At 39.2% G+C, this 26,772-nt stretch overlaps 1 protein-coding gene across 2 annotated transcripts; it reads right to left on the bottom strand.

Moving 5' to 3' along the window:
- PLA2G4F (phospholipase A2 group IVF) lies at positions 1 to 26,471 on the bottom strand. 2 transcript variants are annotated; one of them, XM_072930014.1, is made up of 20 exons: positions 23,955 to 26,471; positions 19,537 to 19,609; positions 18,085 to 18,221; positions 16,746 to 16,874; positions 15,274 to 15,314; positions 14,649 to 14,691; positions 13,393 to 13,459; positions 12,940 to 13,109; positions 11,143 to 11,256; positions 10,739 to 10,776; positions 9,682 to 9,817; positions 8,783 to 8,919; positions 7,518 to 7,749; positions 6,854 to 6,968; positions 5,533 to 5,670; positions 4,951 to 5,058; positions 3,867 to 4,079; positions 3,350 to 3,516; positions 2,118 to 2,304; positions 1 to 1,484 (listed from the first exon to the last, which is right to left on the bottom strand). In XM_072930014.1, the coding sequence occupies exons 1-20, from the start codon at positions 24,063 to 24,065 to the stop codon at positions 1,255 to 1,257; spliced, it is 2,586 nt and encodes an 861-aa protein (XP_072786115.1). In that variant the 5' UTR covers positions 24,066 to 26,471; the 3' UTR covers positions 1 to 1,254. The 2 variants fall into 2 exon arrangements, with proteins under 2 accessions (XP_072786115.1, XP_030130211.4); XM_030274351.4 differs by having other exon boundaries at positions 7,518 to 7,740; positions 23,955 to 26,470.
- Between the last annotated feature and the right edge of the window lie 301 nt (positions 26,472 to 26,772).

Here is a 26,772-nt window from a genome sequence, read left to right on the forward strand (position 1 = left end):
TGAGCAAAACTAATATTTATTAAAAGATAAATACATTAAAAAATGTATTAAGAATCATACCAAATCAGCCCTTACATAATTTCATAAGGCAAACATCCTGTCTTCAGTTTTAAATATAGAATCAGTACATTCAGTTCCGTGTAAAAGCCATAAAAGTAACAGTGCTCATTTGCCACTGTTCTGCATTACATATTGTCCAACTGCATAATTCGTACTTTTCTCTGGGCTTTATGCAAAGTGAGGTGAATCCCATCCCACAGCACAGCAACATCTTACATTGTTATTAATTCACATTCATAAGGTGTGCCTACCTTGACTATTGACATTTCTAAAATGAATAGACACAAAAATTCCTTCAACAAAGGTCGGGTGAATTACAAGCTGAAGAGTAAGGAAAAAATCTCAAATTGAAACCCTTCAAAGGAGCCTTCCTTCCTCTTACACAGAAAGAGAAAGCCGAGACTTACGGCATTTTCATCAGAGTTTCATCATCTCATGATGATTAAGCTATAGGAAATAGTAACAAAATCCCACAATGTGTTTTTATTATTAAATATAAAAAACATTTATTTCCTTGTTTACCAAACAAATTTTTTTACCAAAATAAGATACTCCATATAGAATTTCTGGAAGACTAAAAGCCATTAAAATCCTTGAGAAAGGTAGGAAGGAAATTGAAACCATGAATGGTAAAATGGGAAGCAGGTAATGATTGTTTTGTCTTGAAAGCACATGGGCACCAGCCAGGAGAAAGGGGAAAGCAAAATGAGCCATTTCCTCTCTCAGTGAGTGATTTTTTGTCTGTGGAGTTCTTCTTAAGATGATGTAAATTGCAAAAGTTCCTGAAGGGAGGTTCTAAAGCAAGAGATACAAATACAGAAAGAATCTGTTTCCTCAAACACCAACACACCTTTGACAAGAAGATGTGCATCACTCAGTAGAGTCTGGAAGATTATTCTCCAGATGCTTGAATGGTTTGGACAGACCTCTCAAATCATCTGGAATCTGCCACTGTGATTTGAGATACTGAGCTAGGTAATTCTTCACTCTTCCCCACACAAGGAAGCAACATCCATGTTGTAGTGTACATCCCTTGAGTTTTCAGAGCACATAACCTGGAATGAGTTTTCAGTGTCAGGTGTACTACTCCTTCCCCAGGAAGAGAGTTTCCAGCTGTTCACTGTCAGTATTCTGTCTTGAACCTCATGGCTTTGTTCACTGCAACTTCTCTGTATCCTAAGCCTTGGAAACTGCTCATGTATTTGACTTATTGATGACTTTCTTCAGCTTCCTCCTTTGCAGAGCCAAGTTTAGGGCTTTGAGGAGAGTGTCCTTGTTGTTCAGAACATTGTAGCGATTCACTTCCACTAACCTGCTGAAATCATATGGCTCAAAGGTGAAGTTTAGTGTACGGTAAGGGGAATCTTTTGACTCAATGATAAAGTCACCAAAGGATTTCTCTTCTTCTGACTCACGTTCAACTCCTGCAGCAAGAAAAAAAAAAAAATCACAAAAAACCCTCTGCTGAGGTAGAATCATTTTAGATGAATTCTGCTCTGAGGATATCAAAGATAATTCTGTTGAAACTTAACTTTTGTCCCAAAGCTCGTCCTCAGAGATATCAACTCATTCCAAAATATTTGAAAGCTGAAGGGGCAAAATATTCACTTTCTATTTCCACTTGGCTCCAAAATACAGTACTAAAATACATTTCCATTATGATAAATTGTCACATTCACCTTTGATGATTATGCTCAAAATAAGAATATAAAGCTCAATTCTCCCTGGAAGTGCTGCTCTACACTAAAATGAAAGACAAACCTCAAGTTCAACTGGCCCTAGGAGTACCTTGCCCCTTAAATTTAAATACCAATCTTAAAAGATGAACATCTAAGTAGTTTACTGCAAACATTTTTGTGGGGGGAGGGGTGTTCTGAGCCTCTACTCTCATCCTGCCCACTAGTGGAAATTGATTCTGCCTTAAATGTAAATAACAATTTAACAATTACAGAGTAATACTACAAAGAATGAAAAAGAAACATTTACTTCACTGAATTTTCCCCATCAGCACACTTAAAGAATTGTTAGAAGAGTGCTTTAAGATGCAGCTTGTTTACCTGGAGCTTTGTATTTCTGAAAGGTGTCATTCACCAGTGGGAAATGGAGTACAATTGGAGCCTTTGGATTATTATCATCCACAAACATGTAACACTCTTTTGGCTTCTTTTCATCTTCCTCACTAAATTCAATTTTTGGAAAAGGAATTTCATGCTCCTCACAGTATTTCTGAGTCAGCTCTAAAACCTGTTATCAAAGGAAAAAATAATTGCAATAGAACACTAGCAACACTTCTAAAATCATCTAACTACAATCCTCAAAGGGTAAGAAACTTTCATTTAAAAAAGAAAAAAGAAATGAAGTGACATAAACTTAGCTTCAAATCAGCAGCAACAATTTCTCTAGCTCGCAATACAGAAGAATGAAGAGCAGAACTGCAACAAGTATCAACAGATTGCAGATGAAATTTTTTATGCTTTCCTACTCTAAATCTATTCATCTTGACTTTTCTGAACTTAAGAATGAACACTTGTATGTACAGAAAATAACTTGTTTGCATGAAGAAAATCACCAATAGCCACTCTTTTTTTAGAAGAACATATCTAAGTAACAGTGATCTTACGTGCCAAATAGTCTTATTTTACTTAATCTGTTTAGGCTTCTGAAAACTTTTGAATCTTCTTACATTGTCAAATTTCTATTTTCTCATGACCTTCATAGCAAAAAGCATAGCAAAATAATGTCTGAAATGTCTTTTCATAGGAAGACAGGCCAAGAGAGGTGAGGCTGTTAAGCTGGAGAAGAAAAGGCCCTGGGGAGACCTTTCAACACCTTCCAGTACTAAAGGAAGCTCACAGGAGCTGGAGAGTGACTTTTCACAAAGGAAGGTAGCAATAGGACAAGGGGAAACAGCCCTAATTTGAAGGAGGGTAGGTTTAGATTAGATATTAGGAAGAAATCCTTCACTGTGAAGGTGGTGAGACACTGGCACAGCTTGCCCAGAGAAGCTGCGGACTCCGCATCCCTGGAAGTGTTCAAGGCCAGGGTGCATAGGACTTTAGGCAAGCTTGTCCAGTGGAAGGTGTCCCTGCCCATGGCAGGAGGGTTGAAATGAGATGATCTTTAATGTCCCTTCCAACCCAAACCATTCTATGATTCCAAGAAAGACATAGGGATTTATTTTCATGCATTGGTCCATTAGTTTTTATATTCAGCTTCAACTAATCTGCTGCCACTGAATATGATTATGTGCTTTTATGTTCCTGTAATATTGCTCAGCTACATCTCTCACCTCAAATGGAGCTTCCCAGGAAAAATTGAATGACAAGATAACATCCACATCCCTCTCTGACTGAAGTACCAAAGGAAAAGGAGAGTTGATAGAAAAGCCACCATCCACTAAATACAAGCTCTCTGCCATGGGAGTCAGCTGGTTGGGAAATGCATCCAGGTGAGTATCTGTAAGACACCCCAAGAAACACAACTAATTATATTGATTCATTACACATGTATTGGCAGAAGAAATAAACAAAGCTCATGCTAGTGTAGTAAGAAGAAAAAAGACATTCCAACATGCACTTTCATATGAGAAAGACCTATAAAGTCTGATGAGGAAGCTTGCCTTATATGACAGAACATATACAGTGGATCAAAATTTTTGGTATGGTGTAAGAAGGGATATAATTCCCTGACTTCAGCAGAGCAAAGTCAGGCTCACTTATGTTCTGTGACATTGGGATATTATACAGTGATAGTTAATAGCTATAGTTAATATTTTGTGATAGTCAGAGACACATAAACTCCTTTACCTCTCCAAGTCACAAATTTCTTTATGTTAACATAATCTTTATGAAGATACAATCCCTTCATGAAATTGAAGGTTTCTCCACATGTGACCCGGGATTTGAAGAAATCCTGAATAATTTGTAACATTGGGCCCCCAGGTATAACCAAGCGAGTCTTCAGCCGCGCTGGGTCTCGGAAATGGAATCTTCGGCAGTCATCTGCAGAAGTCTTCTCATCTGCAGAACACACAAAATGCCAGCTCCAACATTTCAATCAGGCCTTTTCCTACAATATTTAACCAGATTTCCTAAGGCTGAATTTGTCCTCTAATAAGGGTATTGTAATAAAATTTAAATGATATGCATATTCCAAAGGGAGGTGATTTACTAGCCCTGTTTAACAGCAAAAGCATTACTCATAAAGTACTGCCCATAATAATTTCAAATCCACACAAAGAAACCCTTGTTACCAAGTGGTAATCACTTCTGTCACATAAGACATTGGTCAAACACACACAGTAGCATTTATAACTACACAAAACAAAAAGGATGGGGTGTGCTGAGGGGAACCAGGGCTGGAAAGGAAGAGGAAAAAAAATCTCTTCTTCCACTAGTTACTATAAGGCCATAACACATGAACATGAACAAGTCACAGCCTCTAAAAGAGTTTTCACTGTTAGGAACAAATGGACATCAATGAATAAGCATACAACCAGCTTATCCAATACTACTAAAAGCAGACCATGGGGGAACTGAAAGCCTTTTTTTCCATCTCCTGCATAGCAATCCAGCTTCTATTCTTCCTCTTCTCAGGATTATGATGCCGACACTTTAGTATGTGTTTAACAGAACTCCTAGAACTAGCCCAGATTTATAGTCAAAGTCAGATAGAAATTCTTTTTAAAAGAGGAAATGTACTAAAGAAACAATTTCTCTTCACTATAAGAGTGATCAAAGGGAATAACACACAATAAGAGATCTGTCCCAATCCATCCTTTGTGCTAATCTTGAAAACTACATACAGCACACTTTTGCATCATATTATTTGTGATCACTACAAAATCAGCAATCTTTTGAAAAATACAACTATTTTTATGTATGTTCTTACCTACAACTTTGATAACATCTTTGAAAGAATCTAGAAAGTTCAGTCCTATACCAACCACCTCCAGGCAGATATCGTCCAAGCTTGCAGCAAAGGCACTGCCCCACATTCCTGCAGGAGAAATGCAGAAGAATTTAACACTCAAAAGGTTTTTCACGGGACAAAAAGGTCTATAATTCACCTGACATTTTTCATGGGAGAGGGCTGTCACTTGATCCCCATTATTCTAACAGTTGGAGTTAAAACCTTGGTGTTGTTAATCATGTGACAAATTATTATGTTACAATATGATGCTGAAAATTTTCCAAGAGAAAAGCATGGAAAAGACAGTAAGAGAACAGAAAGAGTGACAGTAAACACTTTTGACAGGCAGCTATAATAGGGTCATCTTGCAGACTCAGGACATCAGACTATAACCCTATGAACCAGCTAGGAACCTAAAGCACTGGAGAAAAACCTACATGTTTCACTTCAAGTCCTTTGGAAGGGAAAAAAGGCATGGACTTCAGTTCACAAGTCCCTAAAGCAGTGAAGTTCCTTTCCATCTCCTTATATTATTATTTGGTCATTACAATAAGATCATACCTTGTAGAAAGCAAATCCTGGGCTCTGGATGTTTCTGGACAAGCCGTCCCATGAAGAACTCGCTGTCAAAATTCTCTGTTCGAACAAAAGCTCCATATTTGCGAAATCCAACTTCATAGGGAGTGAACTCACACCATTCTAAGAACAGCACAACAGGATATTTACTCATCTTGAACTACACGAGTGAAAATATTTATCTGATATCTGCTCACACAGAGGAGATAGGAGGGGCTCTCCCCTCACTTTTCACAATCACTATGGATTGCTCTGCCCCTCTTCTCTAGCTTCTATGTATATACGATTAACAAAAGCTCTTGTGAAGGCTTTCATTCCATCTTGCTCCGTCTTGACTTTGTTACTATGGCAATAACCTGCCTATTTTACTTTTAATTTAAACCATTTTGATGGCTCCCTTTTCCATCCAAAATGGAAGCCACATTATTTTTCTCAGTTTTTCTTTGCACTATGAACCATCTCCCAGGAACTACTACAGTACTGGCTTGAAAACCCAATAGACCCACTGTGTCAGACTTCATTGTTTGCTTGTCAAAGTGCCCCCTCATACTTGAAAGATTTCCACAAAGAGTTGAAAAAGAAGGGACATCCAGTCCAATGCCTGGGCCTGCACAGATGAACCTGACAAAACACAGCATGCATCTGCAAGCATTATCCAAATCCTTCTTGAGCTCTGGCAGGTTGGATCAAATTGAATTCACTGCCATACACACATACTCCTCAGAATAAAACAAACAATTCTCATGTTACACAGATGGATACAAGCATTTGTGTTCCTGTCTCACTCATCCATTCCCACCTGTTGCATCGTATTTAAAGTTTCAATGAAGGATTACTCTTTGTATTTTTACAAAGAGTAAAACATAAAATTAGGCCACTAAAACATACAATTTTGATGATGCATATTACAAGGTGGCTAATCCATCATTTTACATGAATCCTATACAAATGTTTTATCTGAGGCTAAAAAAGAAAGTGGTTTCTTTATCAACAAGGCCTCTAATTCTTTGATTCAGACAGAGACACATGGGTTACAGGAATCTTCTCAGCTCCTGAAAATTTCAGGCAGTTTCTAGCAAAACTTGTGGCATGGCCAACAGTTTTGAATCTCATTTCTCCATTTGAGCCATGATGAAGACCTTTGCTATCAATATGATAATACTTTGTCAATCAGTTTCCTATTGCCTCTCACCAACTGCTGCTTGAGCCATATTTCCTGTTATCAGCTGCTCACTACCCAAGCAACTGGTGAGATGAAATAAATTTATGGACTTTAGCAAACAAAAATAAATTTCCATGTTCATACCTGCAAAGTCACCACTGCTCATATTGGGTCTCACATTGACAGCTGCATAGATAGGATAAGGGTTCTGGGCCCATTTCACTGCTTCTTGCTGATCAGACAGCTTTGATGGATCTTCCTGGTCAGAAGCAAGGAAGGAGGAGCCCATTTAAGTCAGGTAAATTCTCTACCCATAGGTTGATAACTGGTAGCTGTTGCTTGGCATTTCTGATTAACAACACTACTAATTCAAAGTCCCTTCTCCTCTCCATTGTCTAGGTATATGGCTAGATTTGTCCAAAATATTTCTACGGCTGTTTATTTAGAATGTCTAAGGTTAATAATAAGCTAACTATCCCTCTGATTTTCAATCTCAATTACATAGAAAATACTGCACAATAACTCCATTCTGCAAAACCAACATCATTCTGTCAGGCTTAACCCCCCCCCCCCCGGTTCAAAAGCTATTCTTTTAATAACAGTCATTCCAAATAAACACAGCATTTTTCTGTAACACTGATCCATATGAATTTAAAATTCTTTACTAAAGAAGATACTCTGTTTATTCCACAGCACTGCCTATACAAAGGTGGAGAGTAATTGGTTCCTTAACTCTAAACATGTGGGTCAGTAGAGTTCCTACTAGAAAGACAAACAGCAGTACACATCCAAACATGAATTCTTTTACCTCTTGTTGTAGGAAATATTCCACAATAAGACCCCACAGATCTGTAAAGGAAGCCTTCCGTCCAGTGCTCTCCATTGCATTCAGCTCCTGGAAATAGTATTTCAGTCGTTCTGGGGAAAATGCCCTTGCTTTGCTGCTGGACACAGTGTCCTGAGCTCTTCTGATTGCATCTTTAAGGTCTTTCTGTGACCAGTCAGGGTCTCGATACAGTGTTGATAAACACCTGAAAATGCTTTTATTAACGTCATCAGCAATAAAGACCTTTGTGTAAACAATACTTTTAGCTAGTGAAGAATCCATAAATAAAAGATCTCTGAACTCTAAATTGTGCTGAAAACCCTGACACCTATAGGACATCTTTGCTCTGATGGCTAACCTGCCTTCCAGAGATGTTCCAAGCATCCTATGCTAGCACCCATGAACCAGCCCATAAACATACATCAACTCGAAACAAAATAACCATGACATGCAGGCTGATGACAAGGGTGCAGTAATAGAGGCCTTGGCCTTTACCAGAAGACAGGTCTGATCAAAGGAGAAGCTAGTTTGAACCATTGACAATCTGTACAAACAGATGCCTACATTTGTTTGGAAGTCTCTCTGAATCAAAAGAGGCAGGAGAAGTAGGAACTTGATTTTAACTTTCAACACACACTTCCAAGTAAATCCTTGGAAGGAAGGATTACACTGTCAGGTTGCACAACTCTTCTATGAAATAATCTTACAAAAACAAGGGATGACTTCATCACAAACTCCCAAGAACTGAGTGACTGAAACATTCTAGCCATGTCTAATATTTCAGCACATTTCTCCAGTCCACCAAAGGGCAAGCCAGTGCTATTATTCTCTTCAGCCTCTATGCCATTTTGGAAGGTGATGACGTAGTGGCCTCCATGGACATGTTTCCAGTGACTTGCACCACCTCAGTTATCTTCTTTGCAAGAGTAGGGGAATGAGGAAGGTTTTAAATCAATGCTCTGAGGTACTACACAGCAATTTTATTCATATAAAACATTGTAATATTCAACTGTCAGACTTGCACAAGCAGCAGATTGATAATTTTAACCAGTAGCTGCTTGAGTTGGGACATGATACTGGATCTCTCAGACTGCTCAGGATCCCCAACAGAACTCACAGCTGAAAACTGGTAAAACACTTGATTTGCTGTCTACCTACAGACGGCACAAATGTAATTTTGGCCTTATTTTGCATCAACACCACCATTTCACCTCTAAGTATCTGAATCAAACCTGCATGTAGCTTACCAAGTGGAGCCAGAAATGCCACAGAGGTACATTGCAGCATCCAGAAGGCCCAGCTGCTGCAGCCCAGCCAGGCTGCCATAGAACGACGTCAGCGCTCTCATCCCACCTCCAGAGCCCAGCACCGCCACGACTGGAACCTGCAGACAGCAAACTCAGGAGTCACAACCACAGGCTTTTGATGGCCAATTACAGAACTAACCCCATTTCAGTCTCATTTGAACAACAAATAGAACATAAAACATAGAGATATAAACTCAAATAGAGATATAAAATAGAGATATAAACCTTTATTTCTATCTACATTACAAGTAATTTTGGGTTTGATTTCAAGCTGAACTTCTTTCTCTATTTTGTAATTGAACTACATTGCTCACTCTAAAGCATAGCATGGTTGTCTTAGGAATAGTCACTTACTGAAATTGTTATGTATATTGTCACGCATTTACTTTCATACAATATACAGGTAAGAGGCAATTAGTCTTGTAACAGCAGCCAAATACCACTGAGCAAGGTATCAGGATATGTAGATGTAAGTTTCCTCAAATAAGCAATTAAGAATCTATTCCTGTGGTGTGAGTTTAATTTTAAACATTCTGACTCAAAATTTCCCGTCACAATTCCAAGCCCAAAGCCCAAGATATAAGAGTTCCAGTAAAGTACATACATTCTGAAATTTCAAAATTTGTGTTCCAAAACACACCCCCCCCCCCACAGCCCCCCCCCCCCCCCAAATTTAAGAAATATAAAAACATTTAGATTTCAGAACTGAAATGTACCAGAGATCTGTCTCACACCAATGAATGTTTCTTGCTGGTTACAAGCAAGGATTCTTATATTGTCTAATTATCAACCAAGCCTAAAGAATTTTACCAATCTCACCACAGGACTGTGCTCAATACCTCATCTTTTGGAGGGGATTCTTTTAAGTCAAGAGTCTTGCTCAATGCTTCAGAAACTACTTTCTTCCTTTTGTCCAAAAATTCTCTCTCTTCTTTACAGAGCTCAAACCCCAGACGTATATCAAGATCCCAAGTGCTGAAATAGAAGTTAAAAAAAAAAAAACTTTAAATTTTGGAGGATTTGTAATCAGTATGGAAATGTAATTTTTGTGAACACACAATCTAGATGCAGATCTGAACTGGATCAGGTGAAATTTTAGTGTATACATCATCTATTTTGTACAACAGCTTTTGGAATTAAAAATTAAATTTTCCATATTGTATTTCTCCTTTAATGTTTAAATTCAAAGCTTCTGTCAAACAGTACTCATATTAAGCTTCAATAATTTCACAAAGGAAGAAATGTTTTTTGTAGGTGAAGAAGATTCTAAGAGGAGGAACTGACATTATTGTATCAACATGAGCATGAAGTGAGGGGAAGAGAGATTTTAAAACAGAAGATTCTGAATTTAAGAGGCAGGAGGAGGTAACTTGAATACCAATGACCTTGTTATAAGGTTGTAAAACAGGAGCAGGATCTTCAGTTGATAACTGGATACCAAATGACCCTATCAGCTTACAAGCCAACTTCTTGGTTTTCTGATTGTTTCCCTTTTTACTCCTTTCTTGCACCCTTCACCTATTTTACAGGTCAAGCTCTTTACACACATATATCCTTTCCTATCTCTCAGTACATCACTGCACATACTCTGGGATACCTGTGCCTGACAAAGCTATGTAATATGTATATCAACACCTATTTTACACTTAAGTATTAGGAACACAAAATTTGTACATATGTCAGCAGGATTGACACCAGTCTAATAGATAATATCTGCAAAGTAAAGTCACAGCCTTCAGAAAATTATCAAAAAATTATCAAATATGTTTTTCTTTAATCTATCCCAAGAGATTAGTGGAGTGAACAGAGCTCCCCAGAACAGCAAGGAGAGTCACTCAGTTCCTTTACTAGGAGAGTAAAGGCCCTTCCTGATTTTCAAGTGGGGTTCCCACTCACCTCTCTTCAGTTTTCAAACTCATATCCAAACTTTTTCCCTGTGAAAAGAGAGAACACATCTTGAAGTTGTCAGCAATTACACAGGTGGAACTTCAAAATAGAAGTTATGAATTATTTCTTCTACAAGTGTCTTGCTTTTTCCCCTCCTCTGATTCTTTTCTTTTATACCCTAAAAAGACTTTTCTCTTCAGAAAGTGATGAACTTTATACTTCATTTTGCAAGACTCAACCACGAAAACACATTAGGAAGAAATTCACTGAGTAATCTCATTGCTTCATTCTAGACATCCAAGAAAACAGCACTCCTGAGAATCACATGTTGCCTAACTTTCCAAACACCTAGAGGCAATGGAGGAAAAGGTTATCTCATGCACATTAAAGCAAGAGTAAAATATTGATATTACCTCTCCCAGAGAAATGATTTTATCAACTTTTTCTCCAACAGGAAGGGAATTAACTGGTACAGTCCCCAGACCCAGAGCTGTAGTATGATTTTCAATATCAGGGTTCACACCATCCTAATTAAAAAAAAATCTTATTTGCGATTCATAGAAAAAAGTTGAAAAAAATATGACTTTCATACATTGAAACAGCAAACAATTCTTAATATCACTATAGCTAAATATTTACTGAATGTCCAAGGCTTTTCAAGGGCATTCTGTTTTCTGCTTGGCAGGTCTTTGCAGGGATATTTCTTTCACTCAGATAGTTTCTTTGTTGTTGTTTGGTTTAGTTTTAGGGGTGTTTTGTTTCTTGTTATTGTTTTTTTTTTTAATATACCTGTCTGCCACAATTAAAAAATCTCCAAGTACAAAATTTTCCCCACAAATAGTTTTGTTCTGGCATGTGTCAGTAAACTCACTAGCAAACTTGCATTCCATCTTCCAAGCAAGATTTGGAAAAGACACCAAAAAAGGCAGCAGCATTATACATTCATCAAAAATACCACAAAATAAGAAATAAGGGAGTACGTAATTAAAAAAAAAAAAACCAACTTTAAAAGCAGAGCAAATTAAATTTTGCCAGGAAATATTTGGGTTTTCTGCCATGTAGCAAATGGCAAGATCTCTTAATATAGAGCTGTGTGCAGATTCCTAAATGCAAAGCGGCATATTAAAAACCCCTCATATCAGAGGGTCACACAAGCCTACAGAGCCTCCAGGTGGGCTGGAACCCACACACCAACCACAGGCTCAGCCCTCAGGAGGAGACCACACCTTAGAGAAAACTGGGCTGTCACCCTGCTCACACCAAGAGCTGAAGTCAGGCCAGGAACCATGCACAGACCTCACAGCTGTCTTCTGAGCAATAACTGCTGTCCTGAGACCAATGTCCCTCTAAGCTCACTGTCCTCTTCCTAACGGGGCAAATAACTTGCATTTAGGCACAGGGCAAGCAACACTACAACGTTCTTAGCACTCTCCCATATCTGATAAGAGAGAAAAGGTCAGACAGGAGACTTTCATGGTCCATGCCACTTGTTGAAGGAGTATGTTCTGCTAGCTACCAGAGCTGTTTAGCAGAAGTTTACCACCTGGGACAATCTCCACAGTTGACCTCTGCAGTGTTTTTGCTTGCCTGGCTCGGGGTTTTTTTGACTACTCAAGCGCAGGTCTCTCTCTTCAGCTCATGTTTCCTGCCTAACAAACCCCCTGGCAAAGCTGCTCTTCCATATCCTTCCTTGTGTCCTCTTCTCCACAGCTGCCTATACAGTAGTCAAGATCACCATTTGCAATCATGCTACCCAATTGCTTGTTGGGATAAAAAAAAATATCATAGAAAAAAGAGTTTCTTTGCTCTCATTTTTGGAGAAGGAGTATTCAGTCACTACCTGGAGAAACTGCAATGTAAAAGACACATAAAAGCTAAATAAACCTCTGCAACTGATCTATAAGTTTCTAATAGAAAAGAGCTCCTATAGAGTATCTCAAAAGGTGAAAGTAAAGATGTCTACATGTAGCAAGCATGTGCAAAGTAACATTTTCTTAATCCCTGAGTTTGAACAGATGTTAAATCTTTGGGGAACGTAGACTCTCTTAAGGTAATTTCAGTTCCTCACACAATGTCAAAGATCCAATGCACAATCTGACATTTAAAAAAAAAAAAAAACCCAAACAAACAAACAAAAGAACAGTGTGTAAAAAACAATAGAGAAAAACTTGTCTCTCTGTAAGCTTTGTGGAATCAGCATGGATGCTTACCTGTAGAACAGATATGGTTTGCTGCAACTCCACTTGCAGTTCTGGACACATTTCTTTATCCACATGAAAGACAAATGAGGTTCCATAATCCTTCTCATTGTCTGGTGTCCAAGGAATAGACAACTGCTTTTGATATGCGCCTGGGACAGACACCTTGACCTCACAGCATCCTGTGCATTAGAAAAAGAAGTTTAGACCACAGGGGCCATTTGTTGAAAATCAAGTACATATTAAGTGTAGCTGAGACTATAAAAACACAAGCAAAAACTCTATTGTGTGGTACCCAGTAGAAAACACCCAATCTCATAGATTATTGAAAATAAAAGCAAACCTTTAAAGTAAATTTTGTAGTCAGTAAATTAAAATGCACTGTATAGACAGAGAATCAAGTCTCCCCTCTCTCTCAAACATGTTAAAGAGTAGTCCTGACTTAAATGCTCCAGGCATCTCTACCTTGCTGTTTCTCTTTTGCATTTTCCTCTTTGTTGACGGTGCCTTGCAGACACAAGCAAGGACGAACCTGTGAAAAAAAGAAACCAGCACCGGTGACACAATTTTTAGTTCGCTTCTTTGTTGAAGTTTAATTCCCCTACTCTATTAGTTGTAGGTTTACAGTTGCAAAAAAATTTCAGCATTGTTTTGTTATTTCAAATGAAGACCAAATTTTGTTTCAGTAGGACAGGATTCTTACTTTTTGTTTCAAAATAAAAACCATCCTTTCTGTTTCAAGAACTGGGTTTTTTTACAACCAATATTTCGCATTTACAAATTATGAACACATGGAGTTTTTCTGGGTTGTTTTACCTTTTTTAAATATATGTATGAGTACCTATTCAGAACCTGTTCAGATCCAAGCAAGCACTTCATAAATTTCTGTCCCAGCTTGTCTGTGTCCTCATGAAATTTAGTCTCTCACACCATTCAGCCATCAGCTTACCCTCTAGGAGAGTAGATGAGAGATTGATTTGGACAAAATTGCCCTAAAAGATAAGCAACTAGCCCACTGCTTGAATAAAGACTGACTTGCTAAGGGAAATTGGAACACAAAAGGTTCCTTCCTATGAAATAGTTTTCAGAACTGTGCTGTTAATTGTCACCAATTTTCCAGGGGGAAAAAGTCAAAACTCTACATTTCAACCATAATCCTCCTCTCCTTACAAAAAAAACATGACTCCAGTCACTTTTTTTTCAAGAGAGCAAAGAGGCAGTAACACTTATTTTTAATGTATAGCACACTTAGATTTCCTTAGATTGATTAACCCAAAAAAAAAAAAAAAAAAAAAAAAAAAAAACAGGGAGTGATCCCCTACTTAAAATCGCATTGATAAAAGCTTAGAAATTAGTTAAGACAAGAAAAGGGACTCTTCCTGGACATCATCTAGTCTAGAAAACACAGTACAATCTTCAAGACTCACTTGCCTACTAAAGATATTCTTAAAAAATTTTATGGCAACCTTACAGGGAAAAAGCAAACAAACAAACACCTCAAAACAAAAAACTGCAGCTTTCTGTAAGTCGGCATCAAGTTTAAAAATTGAGGAAGTTTTTTAAATCAACAAATTGAAAAAGAGAGAGGCAGATCTTGGTGACAATAGGAGCTATTTGTAAGTAGGACTTGTAATACTCAAAAAACCTTCTCCTCTTTCTATTAAAAAATTATCTTCAGGAGTAAGTCACAACACACACGATTCTGCCTTCCATGTACTCACCACAAGGACTCCGTTGGTCAATACTTCTGTAGGGGCATCTGAGCTGTGAAAGCAAGAGGTTTATTGCAAATGGCAACTGGTTTTAATTTTGCTTCATCCTACTTGACAAACTAATTGGCTGAATAAGCAGTGGGATGAAAAGATCCTCAGCGTGGGAGATTCAGGGAAACAGCAGGTATATTTCCTTTCATAAATAATGGGGGTTTGGAAAGATTGAAAAAAAATTGTCTGCAAATATAAGCATCTGCTACAGGATCTCCCCATCTCATTTATTTTGATAACCTAGAGAAAAGCTGAACTTAGATAGACAACTAGATAGACAAAGTATACATTTGTGTATTTTCAAGGTTAACTGAAAAATTTCCACTATCAAATAACTAATCCAGGAAGTGTCCTCTTACATCCCATGAAGTCCAGCAAAATTTTATTTCTTTTTTACTCCAAAAATTTTGGTGACTGGAGTATAAAGGATAATTTTAGTTAGCCATTAGTGAATCAACTCAATCACCATAGAGAATTATAAAGTATTATCCTTTTTATGAGCACGACTACCTCCACACAGAAAAAGCAACTGACAACATACCTGCAGAGCACAAGTGCAATCAGCTCTTCAGGTAAGACTCACCATTTCTCCAAGAAAAACTCTACATCCAGCTCTTCATTAGCCTTTAAAAATGAAAATTGGATATTGGTGACCCTTGATCCTGAATACATAATTAAGAGACATTTCCCAAGAGATTAAGCTTTTCTCCTGCTACATAGGGACAGTAACTTCCTGTTAAAATAACTGGGTTTTTTCCTTTTATAAAAGCTCCAGTAAAATTTTGAAATGGTTATTGTAGCCTTTAGCCTTCAAATACTCCGCTTCTGCTGGACATGTCCTATATGACCAGACACATCTAGATTTGAAGACACAAGTACACAGACTGAGAGTTGGCTCTCAGACCCATTACTCTGCTAATAAGAGAAAAAACACCTCCTCTGATTCAAGAATCACTGCAACATCATCTCTGCAAACAGCTTCTACATGAGGCTTTGGGCTTCTTCCCATTTCTTATTTCAGCAGCTTGCACTCTTAGCTTCTTGCTGTCTTTGTCCCATACAGACTTTGTTCCAGCCAAAGTCTTTCTCCTCCCATAGCATACAGCAAATATTTGATACCAGACCTAACACAGTTTTTAAAGTAACAAACTGGAACCTTTTTTGGGTAATTTTCTTTGCTGAAATTGAAAGTCTCTTAATTACAGATAAAGATGACTTAAACATTCAGCAAATGGCTAGAGCTAGTGGGAGCAATGGTATTACTAATGATTTGGCACTGCCCGTGGCACTGCCCAACACCTCCCTGTGAACTGCACACCAGTTAGTCTGCTTCTGACCACACCAACAGCACTGAGCCAAATTTCTCAAGAAAACACATCATTGGCTCACCTTTAATCCAGACCTATTGTAGCAATGTGTTTGTGGCATTACAAAATAGATCAGCCTGGCGATGTGGCTTTTACCCACGTAAAACAGGCTGTCTTCTAAGTTCATGAACAGGTGAACAGGGCTTGAGAGCAGCTGATCACCGATACCATCTACATGAAGCAGAGGTTAAAGGTACTGAACATAATCCATGGAAAATAAGTACATCTTAGGCTTTTGACTTATTAGATATAGAGGTAACCTTTGCAGCTATAAACTTTTTTGCAAACAGATGATGACAAAATAAATAAGGCAGTCCCTACAACAATCACTGACTGCAAATGCCTTTCATTTTAAAATCAGTTTATATTCCTCTAAGTCTCATGAGAAACTAATTATTTTTAAAGATGTTTTAACATTCCTGAAAGACAGCAGTAATCCCAAATTTTATTTAGCTGAAGCATCCCGAAGACTGGAAAACACACAAATAAAGTTACTAGAGAACTTGCAAACATCTCAGTTAACAGTAAAGCCATATGTGCTGTCACCACACAAATGGTGTGGTGATTCTTTTTTGATTCATTTGATCAAAAGTTGATTCATTTTTCCCTTCTGGCTTCTCCCACACAGATAATCAGGCAGCAGGCACTGCCAGGTCTGTGCAGGGATGAGCTGCAGCCAGAGCCTCACCTCGGGGTCCAGCCTGAAGGTGTGCAGCAGGGGCTTCCCTGGCCTCACACCCCCCACATCGAAGACAACAGAGGTGAGCTCATCACTGACAAGGACATCCTCATCATAGAGGGTCAGCTGGAGAATGTTCTAAAAGCAGAAAGAAACAAACAGCCTAAGATGAAGAGGCAGAAACACTGACAAACCTGGGTAGCTGCATACAATGGACACTTTGTGCATTAATCAATACCCTTCCCCAGTCCTAAGGAAAATTCAGTATTTTCAACAGGCCTTACAGCATAGTTAAGCAAAAAATTCTTCTAGTTGACACCATTCAGCTAAAGCATTTTTCACATCTTCCCACCTAGAGGGAGGCCCCAGCTGAACTCATGTGGCAGTACTCTCCACCAGCTCCAGGCACAGATTTGCCTGAGGAAGTAATAGCAATTTCCACCCTTTCATGATGATTTAGTTCAGGATGTTACAAAGACCAATCACTTCCTGCTCAGCACTGTTCTCAGAGATGCTAAATTCAAGAGAAACTGAAATAGATACAGGAGGACTTACGGCACCCAAATAACAGCCTTGCAGCGACTACTTCCCAAGGAGACAAGACTGAACTTAGAATTTTGCTGGCAGTCTCCAGCAGTAACCAGGCTGAGGTCTCATGAGCCTGGAGGCAAAGAAAAAGATCCCACACTCTAAAGTTTAGCTTTCAATTTTCTTACCAGTCACCTTAATTACCATTCCACATTTGTCATCAACCATTGTGGAAAGGTACTCCAATGCTTCTTGTTAATAGACATCTTATTCCAAATCCAGGGATGTTATTCAAAGCAATAGTGCCCACTAAAACTTATCTTTTAAAGTTTCCTTCCTCCTACCATTAGCGTCTGCTTTGAGAATGAATGCTGACAATCTGAAGACTTTGTTAAATACTGTATAGGTATTCATCTACTTCATCTACTACAGATAGTAGATGAGCAAGCAAAACTTGACTGAATTAACTATGTGGTAATGAGTAGAAATTTAGTTCCTGTGAAAGAAGAAGCAAACATCAAATAGAAACTTGCTTATCAAAGAAATTCCTTGAATTCCACCAGGTAGTGCCATAACTGCCCTTTCCTGAGATGCACCATGTGAATGTTTATGGAAAATTCTATCTGCAACTAACTGTTTGAGAGAGCAGTTAACCACAGCAGTTTTGGTACAGCTTTTTTGTACCACTGAAGACAACTGACACCTTACAAGCAACACAAGTTTTGAGGGTAATAAAGAACCCTTGGTTTTGAATGAAGTATCAAAAGCAAGCCAGTACAAAGATAAAAGTAATCCAACCTGATCCACACAGTGTCCTTACCTTGACAGCACTATGGATTCGATACTGGAAAGTTTCATTCCATTCTGGGTTCTCAGAGTTGTCAACAACCTGAGTTCGGGAGACACTGGGAGATGCAGTGGGCAGCTTTAGCTCCACATAGCAGTCTGCCTTGGATACTGCAGCAGAGAGAGGCACCAGAAAAGCTTTATTCAAACATACTCTTTCCCATGAGCTCCTCATTTTCTAGATCTCATTGCATCATAGAAAAGTGCAAATTTAAGAATGGACTTCTAAAGCAAAAGCCTTTAATGAAGTAAATGTCTTTAAAAAGAAGCAAATTGAATTTTAGGTGCCTATATTTCTTTTTTCTGGTTCATCAAAATCATAAAGCTCTTAATACAAATGGCTCGTATTTAAAACAAGAAAGATCAACTTTATAAAAAAGATTACTGCTGATACCAGGCCTTATGCCTCTTCTCCTATCCCTTGGCACCACTGAAAGAGCCTAAGCCTTCTAAAGTCCAAGGAGAAAATATCCACTGCTGCTGTAGCCTTGTTTAGCCAGGAGCTGGGCTGTCTGATTCCATTCCCTGAAAACAAATTACTGTCTCAGAGCCCTTTCTTCCATTTAGGGCCCCTTCAACAATGCAGGTACGGAGACCATTCTTCACTCCAGCTGAATAGATAGGCCATAGAAAATAACTCTTCACCACACGATTCTAGCCCTCAGCCTCTCAGGAGGCTTTTCTGTTCCCTGAACAGCTATGTGGCATTCCAAATAGTTCAATGCTGGATGTGAGATATAAACTTAAGGATGACTACCTTATTTGATTTAATCTGAAGTAATTTAATATAAATGAGTTTTAAAGATCCAAATGCCCCAAACAGCCCTGAGACATTTACACAGGTGTGTAAATGGGAGGGAATATATACTGTGCTATCAAAACCAGGAACAAATAAAAAGCAGTTTATCTTGGAAGCAGTCAACCACCTACTTCCTTTAAAGTCTGCAATGAAAAATTAATAGCAGGCACATGATACAAAGCACTACTACAACTGAGAAAATAAACATTTGAAAGCTAGAATTAAAGATTTCTGCTTCCAGTTTCAGGAAGACTGTTCAGCACGAGCAAGGGTGAAACTTGCCATACCCAGAAGGCTGAATCCAGAGAAAGGGATACAGAATGGGTCACAGTAGAACAGGTGAAGGAGCAGGGAAGCAAAACATTACTAGGACTGACTTGATCTTGTTCTGCAAAGTAAGAGCAACTGAAGCTGCTTAATCTGCAGATTGGCCTCACATAAGGCTTTTGAAATACAGATAATATACTTTATACTATATAAATAATGCTTTACATGAGAAGCTTTTGTTGAGACATAAAGACAATGCAGTATGTGTAGACAAGAGGCTCTCCTTAACAATGCTCTCTGTGCTAGAGGTATGCACCAAGGAACCAACATGTTTTCATATTGCTTTGAGTAAATACTTACACACATCTGTACCCTTGATGTTTCTGGCTCGGAGGACTTTTACTGTTAGGTTGTAGTAAGGATGCTTTTCCCGCTGAAAAGAGAGAAACAAGCTCAGCATTTAGCTCAATTGCAATGCCTGTTCTGTAACCACACTAGTGTTACACCAGAGAAATGGATCAGAACTAGCCAGCCCAAAATGATCTATTAATGAATCAGTTTGGAAACACACACAGCACTTTCAGTGTCCTGGAGGATGACTAAAGGAGCCTAGAAGGAAACTCAATTCCCTTTTGGCAATGCAAGAGCGATGTCTTAAGTGTCCTCATGGATTTCAGAAAGTAAGTCCCTTATTTAGGGATTCCTCTAATTATAGATCAGTTTTTAATTGCTTTGTTAGTACATTCTTGCTGAGTCCTGTGCTAAAGTTGCTCAGACACATTCACAACAGCTAGTTCAAGAGTACTGGCCAAGGGCACATGAATGCTTGAGTAAAAGCAGACATGGCAAGAATCTTAACAGCAGGGTCTAAAGTCATAAAGGCACATGCTGTTTACAATGAGAAAAAAAACCCCAAAATGCTTGGCAAAACACTCCATGGCAGCTTGAGTTAGAAAAGACAAAACTTAAATTCATTTTAATTCTGTACTGTTAACTGGCATCAGCATTCTAAACATGCATGTCACTTAACCAGCACAGATAAAAATGTAATCCTTACTCTTGAAAGCTTCTGGGAGACTATTTTTGGAAAGTAATATTAGTATCTAAATGCCAGGATGTGAAGTGGGGAAAAAAAAGTCTGACTAGATCCTAGAATATTGTGAAGGAGAAGTGGGGGGAGGGCAGGGCACAAGAGAGAACAGCTTAAGGTGATTTAGTACAGAGACTGCACAGAAGTAATTGTGTAAGGCTCAGGAACAGAATGGGATATTGCCTCATTTTCATCAGTTATGACACAATCCTGGCCAGCTGAGAACTTTTCCTATTCTTAAATCGCATTTTCAAAATGCTTTTCACAAATGGTAATTACTTCACATTAACAGTTTTCAACATGGTTGGCTTGAGACTATAGTTTAATTTTAGATATGCTAAGTATTCACTTACAATTATATTCAACAAGATCTTTACTTAAAACAAAATACTGCAGATTAACAAATGAGGCACTGGAAGAGGTTGCCCAGAGAAGCTGTCAATGCCCATTCCTGTCCTGGAAGTGTCCAAGGCCAGGCAGGAGCTTTAAGAAACCTTGTCTAGTGGAAGGTGTCCCTGCCCATGACAGGGGGGTTGGAACAAGATGACCTTTAAAATCCCTTCCAACCCAAACCATTCTTCAATTCCGTGAATCTTGAAATATTACATAAAAATGTAGGGCCTACATATCGCTGAGCGGGATCTCACAGAAAGCAGAATCCTGAACTGTTAAACTCTTCTTCAATGTTCCTTATCTGATAAATGGAATTATACTGTGTTTGTTAAGCAGTCACATTCTTTGTGAGTCTTCCTTATTTTTCATCTCTGGGGAATACTTGCCAGCTTTTGCAAAACAGGGTTTGAACACACAATAAAACCAAGGCATACAAAGTATACTGAACCTTTTTGTGTTAAGCAAACACCATCCATCCTGATCAACAAGCAAAGAGCAAAAAGTACAAGTCACCTAAGATTTCTCACATGCAGGTACTCAATCAAATCTTTGTAAATAAACTTCAGTTATACTGTTACTAATCTTAAAGACACTTATTTGCAGAAATGACATGTTGAAGATATTCATTCCTTTATTTGTTTCTGTGAACAAGACATGCCTTACAGCAAATTGCACCATGACTTCCACCCTTCAGATGCTAGTGTCTTTCATCTTTAAATCTTTCCTAATCACCTTCCTTTTATTCAATCCCTGACATTAGTTTCTCAGGCTAAGGCTGACCACCTTTCCACTTCATCAAGTTGGGGAATAGATTACAGACAGAAATTCAAGATTGTGTATGTTATTTTCACCAACGTCCTAAAGTTCCTGCAACTCTTCTGTTTGTTGAGACATTAAGCTACATAATCACACCCCCATGGTTATGAAAGCAATCTTCATTCACATAGCATGGCTGTTGCCTGGAAATCAGACACTATCAGAGCAAGCACAGAGCACCATGAAGATGGCCTATCCTTCTTTTATTGCACACCATCTGTCAAGAATGTACTTACATGCTCAAAAGAAAGTCCTTTCCAAAGGTCTCTAACACCTTCAATTTGCAGTTAGTCATTACACTGCTGAAGATACATTTTCCACATCCAGATCACAATTTAAGGGCATACAACTCAACAGAAATGCCACTGTGCTCTCAAGCCTGTGCAATCAGTTAATGCCAGAACCTCCTCACATGCCTTTTTTACTTATCTTTTAGCAAAGGCACAGCAAGGTCATAGCATGCTGCCAGGTGAGCTTGCAGAGTAATGAAGCATGGGAATATCAGATATGGCCTACCCAAATGATCAGGGAAAAGGCAGGCAAGAAATCCATATGGGAAATGGGCAGCAAATGCTGATGACAGCTCTGCCGGTAGCACTCTGCATGGCAGCATACCAACACACATGACTGACGAAAGCAGCTAACTGCTGCTTTGCATTTTAATGACTTTTCAGAATCACTGCTTTTCCAGAGCCCAGAAGTGCAACTGAAGCAAAAAAAGAAAAGCCCCCTTTACGTCCTAAATCCTAAAATGAGGGTACAAGGCTGAATTTTCACATATTTAACTTTGCAAACAACTGTCTGTATCTTTTGTCTAAACCGAAGATGCTGATGCAGCTGGAAGTGATTGTAGAACAAGTCATCCCAGCTATAGGACCCAGTGATCTTTATTTTCATATAGTCCAGGACACCTGCCTTTACACAGTGGGAAGTAAGTGCTGGGATCCATCCCCACACGTCTCAGTGCATGCAGAGGACTCACTATAAGCCTGCCAGATTCATTACAAAAGTGCTGTCATAGAAGTCATGTTTCCATTTGTTAAGGCATATTTTGTGTTTGCAGCTATTGGGAAAATTAGGTAGCTCAAAAAAATGTTCAGTTTACCAATGGAGCAGTTTCTCCCCATCTTGTTCCTGCCCCCAAAGAAACACTGCTGCACATCATTCACTTCCTTGTAGCCTAGTTGTCACAAGTTTGATTTAAACTCCAAAGCAAATCCCTGCCTTTCCTGGGCACCCCTTGCACTGTCCCTCCCTCCCTCAGGAGACACAGACACAGCCCTAAGAACCATGGTGTTCTGGCAGGCAGGATTTATGGTTAGCCAGGACCTGAGCAGTGCCAGCAGCTCAGTAACACAAGAGCAGTGGCAAACACTGGGTTCACTCTCAATTCATTGTTATTTGCCTTTAGAAGTGAATCTAAGGCTAAACTCTGGAAAATTAAATCGGTCTGATCATGTTGAATTTACCTACAAAGCCAAAAGGGTGATTTGCTGCCCCACCCCTTGCTCAATTGCTATCAATTAGTCAATACTAAAATCTCTCCCTACAGCCAGTAAAATTTTGTTCAGTATTCTTTTGGATTTTTTTAGTTGTTTTTAAAATTGATTTAAATAGCGAGCACCTGAGGGAAAATATATTCAGTGGTTTATAGGTTAATGAAGGCTAACATGGGCTTCTTCTAACATGATTTCCTAAGTACTAAACAATAATATTAAAAAGCCAACAAGTTTATTTCTATCACGCAGCAATCAAAAGTGCAGAAAGCTATACAAGCAGCAAATTATCTTGTGACAATTAACGGTCCCCTCAATTTTAAGTTGCATATTGAGGGGCTGGCATGATAGGATATGACAAGGGTGATCAGCTTATAGATCAAATCTCCAGTCAAAAGCTCCTTCATAAACATTTAGCTTAATTCAAAATTGAAGTTATTAGCCTGACCATCTTATACAATGAAATTATTTCACTCCAGTTAAAGGACAAACACCTCAAAACTACTTTATCTGTTGTGATTGCACTGCATTATGAACAGCAGCTAAAGCCATCATTAGTCTTTGTCTACTTGAGATCATTAATGCCTGTAGGATAAGATAGAAAGCAGAACAGAAGGCAACTCTAGTCAAGGTTATTTTGCAAGAAAACACACGAGCATGATTTCATCTCTACTGATGCAAAGGCAGTATTCAGGACTCTCCCTCCAAAAAAGTACTTGCCATCAGCTCAATTCTGCTCCCCAAAACCTAAGGAAACACAGATCTGCTCTGGATTTCCTCAGGCAGACCCTAAATTTATAAAAGCCTGAAATCTCCATTAACATGATCATTAAGAGAAAAGTGTGGATAACAAGAAACTTTTTAATTCCTGAGGAAGTGTAGGGCAGGTTTTCCATACATGCAGCAACATGTGGAAGTCACTCCTGAGCACATCAGCTAAGGAAGGAATGCCACCTCAGAGCCAGCAGCAAGATTTTCCTTACCCGCCAGTGACAGAACCCAGTGTCTTTCCTCTCCTTCCTTTGGAAAAGCAGTGCTGCCAGAAAAGGCAGCACTCTGGCTGGAAATGGGCCTCGCAGCACCTCCTGGAACATGGGGAAAATGTCCTGCTGCCCCTGCAGAAAATGTGACAGGGAAACCCAGAGAGCAAGGCGAGTCTGGGGACGCGCGGCTGCGAAGCAGCGCTGCTCGCCACGGGCTCATCTGAAGTTTTGCGCAGGACTGGGCTGTGCTCCAGCTGGGAGAAGCAGAGGTGTGGCCCACACTTGCCAAACAAGCCGGCTCAAAACCTTGCTGGCAGGTTTTTCCAATATTGCTTCAAGATAAAGGCAGCAAAGCAGCACCAAACAGGGAAGCCCTGGGCAGGAGCAGCCACAATTTTGTGATCCAGCTGTGATATCTAAATCCCCAATCCAGATTTTGAGAGTTCCAGCAACCTGATGTACAACTATGGCAATTTCAAATCCTTTTCAGAGCTTCAGCACAACCTACCAGCATTTTTAAATAGAAAAAATTTCTCATCTGACAAGCCTGAAGTAAAGCAAAATGTGTCACTGACTCTAGCTGTTCAGAGCATTTTCAGGGAGGCCAGAGCAGAGACACCACAGTTTGGTCTGCCCTAAGATGCCTCAGAGAACATCAATTCCCCACCACATCTCCCCTCTCTGAGCAGCCTGCCAAAGTCTCCCCTTTTACGTAAGTAGTCTTAATTTTTCCACCAAAGGTTCTCAAAAAACTTTACAAGAGACAGGACAGATTTTTTTTAAGAGTCTATCACACCTTAAAAAATAATTAAGTAGCGAAGGAAATAGTTTACTAAAAGCAATTAGCTTGTTAGCAGCTGCTGACAGTTGATTTGCTGGAACATTTTAACAAAGAGCTGGAATTTATAAACTGGAACTGCAGACCAAGTACCCAACTTCAGTGTTACAACAATTAAAGTGGCAGAAAATGTATGAAAGCCAGTAATGCAGCATGTCATTAGCTCCATGCAAACATGAGAATGTGACACATTCTCAGCAAGGTCCCATTCATTAATCATTTCCTGTCATTAGCGTCAGTCACCAGGCTAGAATTTAAGAAAATTAATAAAAGCATAAGCACTGACATTTCAAACACAAACAAGTCAGCACCAGGTGGTGAATTCACAGAAGGAAGAGTCAACACACAGGCAAGAAGCAAACATAATACCATTGTGAAACAGCCAGCAGCTGCTCTAACTCCTCCTGTCCTACTAAATGGCACAGCAGACACAGCTGAAAAGGGCATTTCTTTGCTTTTCTATTCACCACTGCACTGACAGCAAAGGACAGAAGCACCACTCCTAGGATGAAAGGCTGAGAGAGATGAGGCTGTTCAGACTGGGTAAGAGAAGGCTCCAGGGATACCTCATAGCAGCCTTCCAGCATTTAAAGTGGGCTTTTGAAGAGGGAGAGCGACTTTTTACACTACCAGATATTGATAGGACAAGGGGGAATGGTTTTAAAGAGGGCAGACTTAAATTAGATATTAGGAAAAAATTCTTTACTTAGAAGATGATGAGGCACTGCAACAGGATGCCTAGAGCAGTTGTGGATGCCTCATCCCTAGAAGTTTTCAGTGCCAGGTTGGGGACCTGAGAGGTTGAATCTAGAATATCTTTAGGGTTCCTCTCAACCCAAACCATTCTATAACTATCATATTAGGCTTTATTTATCTTCAAAACAATTGTAGAACCATAAGTGTCCTTTTGTTTTTACATTTAATCTAATACAGTTTGACTATAAATTACTGGAAAATTAAGGTGACCTCACAGTACAGTGGCATGGTGAAATCACACTTATTCTAGTTTATTACAGACAGTGGATAAACCCTCTACTTTGTCTTGAGTGCCCAGTTGCACATAAATTCAGCTTACCTGCCTTCTGACACTCTCTCCTCTTCCAGTGAAATCTCACTCAGCACAGGCATCTCACATTTACAGATTTTTTCTTGAATCTCTCAAGAAAAACTGAAAGCTCTTTAAAACATATGCCTAAGAATTGTTTCATAATCAACAACAGATCACCCATTAGGAGTGTCTGTGCGCAGTTTCAGCCATCCACAGACACTGTTGTCAGCAAACTTAATATCCAAAGAGAAACTACTTGATTTTGTTATTTCCCAGCAAACTAAGAAAACAAGCAAGCACAATGGCATCAAAAGATGAGGCAAAGAAAGCCTCCCACCTAGTAATTTTACTTCTGATTGGATTAGCATGCCCACAGGGATTGAGGTGGATGTATATCTGCATTGCAGCTTTGGGGCTTTTTGTCAGAAAGCATTAATTGCATCACAAACTATATTATATATTTTAAATGTGTGTACATATCACAAGGGACCCCTTTTGGTCCCATTAGCAGCACTAAGAGACGAGATGCAGTATACAATTAGAAGAGATGAGAATTTGAAAGGATGCGAGCAAAGATAGGATTTGATTTGGTTTCGTTTTCTCCAGAAACACTAATATACTTAGTTGTTCAATTTATTTACTCGGTGAAGGAGCAGATGCCTCCTCAGCAAGCTCACTGATGACACAAAGCTGGGAGGAGTGGCTGGTACCCCGGAGGGCTGTGCAGCCCTTGAGAAGGCCCTCGACAGGCTGGAGAGATGGGCAGGGAAGAGCTGTCTGAAATCCAGCCAGGGCAAATGCAGGGTCCTGCACCTGGGAAGAACAACCCCAGGCACCAGCACAGGCTGGGGCTGACTGCTAGAGATGCCCCTGGCTTGAGCAGGGATCTTGCACTGAATGACCCACTGTGGGTCCTCCCAACCTGACCCATC

Source organism: Taeniopygia guttata, chromosome 5 (genome assembly GCF_048771995.1).
Source record: "Taeniopygia guttata chromosome 5, bTaeGut7.mat, whole genome shotgun sequence".
NCBI lineage: Eukaryota > Metazoa > Chordata > Aves > Passeriformes > Estrildidae > Taeniopygia > Taeniopygia guttata.

What these genes read in the sequence shown, in the direction of transcription:
- PLA2G4F (XM_072930014.1), bottom strand. Translation starts at nt 24,065, where the DNA reads ATGTTCCAGGAGGTGCTGCGAGGCCCATTTCCAGCCAGAGTGCTGCCT. An exon ending in AGTTTGAAAACTGAAGAGAG is followed by an intron (nt 9,818 to 10,738) that starts GTGAGTGGGAAC and finishes CTTCTATTTCAG; the next exon opens with CACTTGGGATCTTGATATAC. An exon ending in GAAATTTGTGACTTGGAGAG is followed by an intron (nt 3,517 to 3,866) that starts GTAAAGGAGTTT and finishes GGTGTCTTACAG; the next exon opens with ATACTCACCTGGATGCATTT.